We start from the raw sequence: 9,157 nt of genomic DNA, 5'->3' as shown, positions 1-9,157 counted from the left end.
TCCGTTAGCTTAAACACATTTCTGTTCGCTTTTTTCGCGAAATTTCTTGTAAATTTGTTTTGCGAAAAAAAAATTGCGAAAAGAAACAACAAATGCGTAAAATTCGGCATATTTTATTTTTTTCACAAAATTCCTTATTGTTTTCGCTTCCTTTAGCGAAATTATACGAAATACTAAAGAAAGTTCTCGTTCGCTGGGAACCCTACCTCTAAATCATTTCTTTTCTTGTGCCAGAAAAATAATATTATCAAAATTTGGAATTATTTGTTAAAAAAAAATATTACTTTAAGCTATCCCTACCGGGTTCTGTTTCAGACCACGTATATCCCTAATTAATTTAATCCTTTGATGACAGAAGATACGAACAACTGTTTGATCCAGGGGTTAACAACACAACAATTTTGACCTCAGATCAAATTACTGAATTTATTCTTGGTCGTTATTAAAGTTGGCCGTTTAAACAAACGGTATTAATTTTACCACCAGGTTGTCCAATCCCGATGTTTTGTATATTTTAGTAAGACAGTAAACCTTAGGTTAAAAACAAAACATAAAATAAGAAACACTTTACCAAAAAAGTACACAGTAAAATATCTAAAATATTCGACAATGGGTCTAAAAAAGTTTTATTTTGTATTTCAAATCTAATGTACGAATTACAAGTTACACAAGTGAACTGTTTTTATTTAATTGTTATTGAAAACTATGGAGAAGGAAACATGTTTAAATATTTCTGTAAATGTACGTATTTTCAAACTCAGGTTTAAAATATGTGCAATATCAAGGAGCGGAAAATCTAGTTCGGTAAAATGAAGAAAGGATGTATTACAGTTAAGATTAAAAACACAATACTTTAAACAAAAGAATAAAATTCAAGGTTTGAATATTTTTTTAAAAAATAAATAAGGCCTAAACAAGCAGGTTTATATATTTAAAGCCCTATCTGAGGAGCTTTATCCGGCATAACACTAATTTTTCGAGCCATCATTCCGGCCGGAGCAATTGTCATTCTCCGTAGATTTATGTTTAATCCGCCTGGAGTTTTAACCGCCTCCGCCTTTTTGCATTTATCCTCCATATTCTTGACCATCTGCTGCTTCTCCTTGAAGCTTCCCTTGAGTATATTGAGCTGTTCCTCGAGCTGCTCTATGGGTATATCCAGCTGCTGCTCCGGGGATGAAACAAAGTTTCCCAAGGTTTGAACCTGACCTTCAAGATGACTCCAGCTGGTCACAAGATCGTTCACGTGGCTCAACCACTCCCTAGAGAAAGAACATATGGAATCAATAAAATTTTGGAATATAAAGACGACATTTGTCGACGTATTTTCGAGAAAACCTCCATTTAAAGTATACCCGATTTACGGTAAATTCGTTTTATAAAAATTCCTGAATCAAAATAAACATATTTTCTAAATTAATCATTATGAGACATAGGAAACATAATGAAAAAATTAACCAATAGAGAAAAAAAGAATTAAACATTATAAAATTAAATTTTTTTTTACAAATAACACAGAAAGGGCTTTAAAATCTCTATCTGAGTGCAATTTAAAATAATAGATTAAAAAAGAGTAACTTTGTCATTCTTGTTCAGACGAAGGTTTACAGGGTACCGTAGTAAATCGGCCATGAATAGCGGTTCACTTGACATTACGTCGTCAGTCGTCAGTCCCTTAAATGTGTATTTGATGGTGTAATGAGTCAACTAGTTTCTCCAGGAGCTCCATTCGAAAATAAATTGGACCTGTTTACACTGCACAGTTACTGAGTCTCAGGTTCAATAGAATATTCAAAATGATCACTTAAGTCAAAATTTGTCTTCCATATTATACATATTTTTGGGTCTCATTGTACAATAACACAAAATAGGTCGTAGATTCTTTCGTTTGGCATTTCAACAAAAAAAAACAATCATCATGAACGATGAACATTAATTGTTCGCATTATAAAAGAATTTATCAAGTAACATTTCGAAATGAAGTTATAAGAGAATAAATAGAAAAATGCATACTTAGCTACGATGTCACACTTATCACATCTTTCAGTAAACTGTTCCACTGTTACGTCACAGTAGCTGTGATGAGTCATGTTCTTAAAATAAAGATTAAAATTATTATTATTATTGCCCCCCACCCCACTCCTAAAAATATTTACTTCAATATCTGAGCAATTAAAAGTTTGGCTTCGTAAAGATTTTAAATGTCAATTTGTAACATAAAACAATTGCGTTTTACAATAGTAATTGTGGATCCAATTTTCAGAGAGAGTATGCACATTTTGAACGTAAAAGAACTTGTATGCCAAAAAATTCTCAATCACATGTTTTTTTTTTTTAAATTGTTTTTAAAACAAGAAATGATTAAAAGTTAGTTTGGAAATGCTGATTAGCATTAAACAATAATCACAGAGTAGATATAGACATAGGTTTAGTGTGCGGAGTACAACAAGTAAGCTGGGATTTTGTAATTGAAAACAAACCCTGTCGTATGTGTACGGTATGAACCCCACTCCTCTAGAAATCGAGGTTGAGATGAGTTGGCTGAGTGTCTATCTTTGTCTATGCCAATAGTGCATCGCGTCGTGGGGAAAATGGTTTATCTTTATTGGGTTCAATAGTTTCATATTAAACTATTGAAAAGGTAGGGTTAGCACTACCCCCCCCCCCCCTCTCCAGGTCCAACCTGTGCAGTTAGTTTAGCATCTTCTAGAACCTTCCTGTTCTTCTCTAGGTCTGATGCAAACTTTTCACACGCATCCTTCATCCTCAAACCACTCTCAAGATTCTAGAAATTAAAAACGCGATACAATACATTTATTTGGTATTTATACAAAACTGCAAAGTCATACAAAGCTCTCATATTTTTGTAAGTTCTTTTAAGTTTAAGTTTTAAGTTTACATCAATACAATGAAGACGACTTTTCTATTTAAGTTTTTATTTCTAACAAACTTTTTCAACAAGCTGTTAATGTTGTTTGAAAGCTTGCGAGAAATCAAAGTGAAATAGAAAGTCGTCTTCATATATATAAAAGATGACATCAGTATGCCCTCATCAGTGCAGCCAAATTAAAGTGGCCATGCCTTAATAGCAAAAGAATAGTAATCAAAGAAACCCTTTTCAATTTGTCCATTTTTACTCCTTTTATCCGGTTCTTCAGAAGAAGGGGAAACCCAAAATCAGGGTTGTCGCATCATTTATTCATGTGTGTCATGTCCGGTACACAACAGAACCCTTAAAAGCTTTGTCTGATTAAGAATCCACAAGATATTTATCACTTTTTTCTAAAAATATATTGTTTATTGGGTACCGTTGTAATCAGGACATGCCGCTTTTTAAATACAACATTAATCGAAATTACAATCCCTTTCACAAAAGGATAATTATTCAAAATCCCGAGGAAGTTCAACCAACAATCTAAACAAAAAATGATTTACCTCTGGAACAGTTAGTCCTTCTCCAATCTTGGTTTCGTATGCAACAAGTTTAGGATAGAACTCTTGTAACCCGGTCTGGTACTCCGCAAAGTACCTGGAGAAATATCATGTTCTAACTCGTCTCAAGTTGATTGATTGATTAGTTCTCAAACACAGTAAAAAGTTTGATTTTAACATTTAATGACAAGAAGCTGAGTTTGCAATCAGATTAAATTTATAAATTTTATTTCAAATTTTGTTAAAAAGTAAAAAAAACCTAAGCCTAGAATTTATTTTAAGGAATTCAAATAAAATTAACACTTGGGTTATGCCACCACATTGACCTAAAGTACAGAGCATATGGGAACAGGACCATGCTACCTGACATCCTTTCTGTACTGTTGGAACATGGTACCTGAAATCCATACTGTACTGTTGGAACATGCTACCTGACATCCTAACTTACCTGACATCCTAACTGTACTGTTGGAACATGGTACCTGACATCCTTACTGTACTGTTGGAACATGGTACCTGACATCCTTACTGTACTGTGGGAACATGGTACCTGACATCTTTACTGTACTGTGGGAACATGGTACCTGGCATCCTTACTGTAATGTTGGAACATGGTACCTGACATCTTTACTGTACTGTGGGAACATGGTACCTGACATCCTTACTGTACTGTGGGAACATGGTACCTGACACCTTTACTGTACTGTATGAACATGGTACCTAACATCCTTTTACTGTGAGAACACTGTTCAGCGTGGTATGCCTATTTACCAATACAATGAGGACGACGACATCCTTTGGCATTTTTGCTTTCTAACCAGTTTACCTGACATCCTTGCTGTACTGCGCGAAATCCCTCTGAACCTCCTCCTGTAGTGTGGTGATGGAGGATCTCAAGCTCTTTAATCTCTCCAGAAGATCCTTCGCATCCTTTACACAATAGTCAATGAATTTAAAAGAATTATGCAAGGGAGTGTACAATAATTTCGAGAGATTCCGATTTACAACGGTATTCTTCAAATCTCTATGTAAGGAACAATGAGGAAGATATTTTCGATCAAAAAAGTGTTAAGTTCTTATAAAATTACTGTATTGTTTCCGCAAAACAATTACCAGACAAACAAAGATTGAAAATAGTCAATTTTAGTTTTTAAAAAAAAGGATATATCATTTATCTTTGATCAGACAAAGGGTAAAAGGGTACCATTGTAAATCGCACATGCCAATTTAAAGATGGAAGACCACTTCTTGTACGAATTATTATTATCTTTATCTCAATCCGAATTTTCATGATGAAATCTAAATTAACTTAGAAAATTGTCATTTTGAAGAGAAACCTTTGGACAAACTAATACTATCGCACAGAATAGGCAGCAAAGGCAAAAAGGTTTTTATGTGATTTAATTTAAATCTGAGAAGTGGAAATCAATTTAATGCTTAAAAATATATCTTTTATTTCTAATGTTATATCTTATTTGAATTATAATAATATTCATATATCCATGAGATGAATCGTTCTTAATTTTTCTGAATTTATCTGACCTTGGAAACCTTTTCTCCGGGTCCAGGGAATAACTGAGCAGTCTTTTCCTCTAGGACAGAGCAGGCTTTATCTCTCTTGGTTAGATCCTCTGATAGCTCTAGAACCCTTCCTACTCTATCCTCAGGGTCAGGTGGGAGGAGGGAGTCCTCAGGGGCTCGAACTGTTGCAAGCTTCTCCTGTACAATAAGTAATGGTGTCCACAAATAGCTACGAGTCGACTTTAAGTCTGGTTTGTTAAATTTTCCAAAATGTGGTCTGTCTTTTTTGTATCTGAGATAAAGGATTTAAGACAATTTTCTGTTTTATTTCAAATATTATAATCCATAACTCTTTGTAGCTTCCTTCATTTAGAAGCTAGAAAACATTTTTGCGTAGGTCTAAGATGGTAAAAGACTATGCCGTCAGTTAATTCCTCCCCCTAAAAATAGGAACCCAGCTTTGCTTGGAAACTAAGTTTTCCAAGAAAAAATCAATCTATCCTCAACTTAGAACTTTTACACCAAGCTGAGAGCATTCTCGTGGAATCAAAATTTGAGGGAAATCAATTCAGGAGTTCAGGAGTTATGATCAGAACCCTAACAAACAGAATCACAACTTTATATAAATATTGCTGCTTCAAAGAAGGAAGATATATTTTTAATTGAAATAAAGATAATGTACGCTTAAAATCGTGCCCCCCCCCCCCCCCCTTTCTTTACTTTAGCTTAACAGGGGTTTCTATCTATTTATATTTCCATAAGCTCAGTTTTTCATCTCAAATTTAAAGCATGATGATTATTTTCTCAATATTCAGCAGATTTTTACATTCCACATTCTTACCTTAGCTTTCCCCTCCATCCACAATGTCGTCTTTGTCAGCAAATCATCAAATTCCTAAATATTAAAACTGATCTTTTACCCATATTGAACATCAAACTTCATAACATCAAACTTTACAAAATTTCTAAACATCAAAATATCAAACTTCTAAATTTCAAACTTCTGAACATTGAACTTCTAAATATCAAACTTCTGAGCGTTTAGCTTCTAAGCATCAAACTTTTAAATGTCAAACATCTAAACATCAAATTTTTAAGCATAATTTCTAAACATCTATCTATTTATCTATCCATTTATATATCTTTATATCTATCAATCTATTTCTGGTTGGATAGGAGAGAAAACAATTCTGGTTGGATAGGAGAGAAATCAATTCTGATTGGATAGGAGAGAAAACAATTCTGGTTGGAGAGGAGAGAAAACAATTCTGGTTGGATAGGAGAGAAAAAAATTCTGGTTGGATAGGAGAGAAAACAATTATGGTTGGATGGATAGGAGAGAAAACAATTCTGGTTGGATAGGAGAGAAAACAATTCTGGTTGGATAGGAGAGAAAACAATTCTGGTTGGATAGGAGAGAAAATATTAAAAATCAAACCTCGGCATGCTTTCCGTCCTGTAACTCCAGGGGCAAGTTTATCTGCAGAATATTGTTTGCAGTATTTATTTGGTTAAACAGATCTTCAATCTCAAACCTGTTAAAAAAATGTTTTAATAAAAAATGTTTTTTATTGAATTTAAAGAATTTGAGTTAGGTCTAGTGACGGTTCATCCACGTATCTTGAATTGGTGATTGAGATTTGTCAATGTCCTATAAACTTTATATACATCGGTACCACGGAGAAGTAGTTAAATCGGCAGTGAGTAGTTCAGTGATCTGACTCAAATTCATTAAATTCGGTCCCAAAGTTTTATAATAATCACGGGAATGGGCTGATAACTTTGATTTACACGGCATTTTTTCGTGAACACAGTAATTTCTATCAATCTACTGAAAACATTGGCTCATTGAATGATTTGTAAGGAACGATGACTCTACTACAAATAAAAAAGTAACATTATGAAAACAGAAGAAAAAAATTCTTTACGTCGTCTTCACATTCCACTATATTGTGTCTGCTGGCATTGCAAGATTATATAAAATAAAATTTACCTCATAGCAGCACTGATCTTCATCTTGTCAGCCAACTCTGCAGGACCCTTCTCTGATTTGTCAGCAGCATTTTTTAGTGTCAGCAGAGGTAGAAATGGTCAAGTTTAAAATATGCAAGGTTTACACCATCAGATTGCAAAGATTTAGGGATTAGAAAATTTGACTTTGTGGCAAATACTCAATTTCTTTGTATGGGAAAAAGTTTTTTTCTTGAATAATGTTAAAAAATAGTTTTGCTTTCCTAGATTATAATTCTTTTTGATTGTTTTTAGTTGAGCATCTGCTGAATCCAGGGTTTTAATGCATTCAATCTTCTAAATATATAAATATATAAATATATGAATATATTTATCTAATCTATCTATCTATCTACCTTCAGATCCTGATTAAACTGGAATATTTTGGCGAGCTCTTTATCCATATCCTCAAGTACTGTAGTCCGATCCTTCAATCCTTTCACCTAAATTATAAAAATATTTAATAATAAAAACCATTTTAGGAATTAAAAAACATATTTCGATGTGATTCAGGGCTTCAAAATTCCCTTAAACTAAATTTTAAAAATTTTGATACATTTTTACGGTGTTTTTTAAAATATTTAAAAATTCATTTTATTTTTTCAAATCAATAATCAAAACCCTTATTGACTCTTCATTATCGACGAGTCGTAAATGGGAACCCAGCGTTGCCCAGGGTACACAGTGTTACTCCCGGCGTTTACCCGCACTTGATCGTTTTACTGAGAAACTAAATTTTCGCTATAAAAATCGACAAACTCAAATTAGAATCTTAAAACCAAGCTAAGAACATTTCCGTGACTCTCCCGAGTTCCCCAATAAAAATTTGAGGCAAATCGGTCCAAGGGTTTTTGAGTCATGATCGGACAAACAAACAGAGAGATCACAACTTTATATATATAGATACAGATTTACAAGGATGGTTAAAAATTGCGGATGGCATTATCTATATATAAATTTGGCTTGTCTGTTTGTCTGTTTGTTTGTGTACAATAAACGTCAAAACGGCTGAACCGATCGGGCCCAAATTTTTTGTGGGACATTTGAATATATAAAATCTGTAGCTTAATTTTTTTTAAATATCATTGAATACAGCACTTTATGTTACTTTTAGACAATCATCCACTTTCAATAATTATTCGTTGAACTTTAGATTTTTAATTCGACTTATATATCTCAGAATTAAATATCACCTTTGTATCAAATATTTTCCAAGACTCGAGATTGTCAACCAAAGCTTTCTTTCTGATATTGGCCTTCTCGTTGGCAATATCCCAGGCCTCCTTCAGCTTGTTAACATGGTTCTCCAGGAACTTAGGACTCTTTGGGTCCTCCATCAGTTTTTCACCCTATGAAGGAACAGATTTAAAGATTTATAAATTGGAATAACGCATTTTGTCATTTTAGAAAATCCACAATTTAAAAAAGTGTAATAAATGCATTACACAATGTAATTTACAACCATGTAATCACGTGCAACAAAATTTTCTTGGTTCTAAAATAATTTTTTATTTTTTATTTGCTGTTTACATTATTCGAAATATTTTCTAGAAACAACATGAGCAAATTGTAAATATTGAAATGTTTCTTTTGATGTTATATTTGAAAGGAAAAATTCAAGTAACAATATTTCGATTCAAGGGTTTTGAGATAAAAAAATGTTCAACATTTTTTTAGTTAACCCATGAATTTCGTTCTAAATACTATTATAAAAAAATTATATTAATTTTGTCTTCCGTCTCAAAATTTTTATATGGATAATAATTCTAAATATTTTTATATGGATAATAATTCTAACACAACACAACACAAAACTTCGTTTGCTGAGCATGAAATTGCAAAAAAAAACCTTCTGTGTTAGTTTTTATAGAAATGATATATTTTTAAACATACTCTGTATTCATGAATTTTTACACATATCAAAAATTAGATTAGAACACTATTTTTTTGCAACCTGAATAAGTGTGATAGTGAAATGTAAAATCTGCAATTTCACAACGTTTTAATGAATAACTTAAACAATCAGACAATTTATCATATTTATAACGAGGGTGTCTTTGTGACAACCCCCCCCCCCCCCCCCCCAACTCAAACCTTGAACAAACCTTTGCGATGAATTCTTCAACAGTTTTCTTTTTATTGTCCATAATTCTCATAATTGAAGCGTGCTACAGAATACAGAACCATAATCTAG

The 9,157-nt window shown here is 32.8% G+C and overlaps 1 protein-coding gene across 1 annotated transcript; it reads right to left on the bottom strand.

The window, feature by feature from the left end:
• Positions 1–620: 620 nt before the first annotated feature.
• On the bottom strand, positions 621–7,406 carry LOC111709893 (uncharacterized). The gene is made up of 8 exons (XM_023483830.1): positions 7,320–7,406; positions 5,795–5,848; positions 4,975–5,151; positions 4,259–4,362; positions 3,436–3,529; positions 2,684–2,785; positions 2,014–2,093; positions 621–1,262 (listed from the first exon to the last, which is right to left on the bottom strand). Exons 1-8 carry the CDS (start codon positions 7,365–7,367, stop codon positions 932–934), a joined length of 990 nt encoding a protein of 329 aa, XP_023339598.1. The 5' UTR covers positions 7,368–7,406; the 3' UTR covers positions 621–931.
• Positions 7,407–9,157: the final 1,751 nt, after the last annotated feature.

This window comes from Eurytemora carolleeae, unplaced genomic scaffold (genome assembly GCF_000591075.1).
Source record: "Eurytemora carolleeae unplaced genomic scaffold, Eaff_2.0 scaffold334, whole genome shotgun sequence".
Classification (NCBI taxonomy): domain Eukaryota; kingdom Metazoa; phylum Arthropoda; class Copepoda; order Calanoida; family Temoridae; genus Eurytemora; species Eurytemora carolleeae.
Note: the sequence above shows the minus strand (reverse complement) of the source record. Positions and strands in the feature narration are given on the sequence as shown.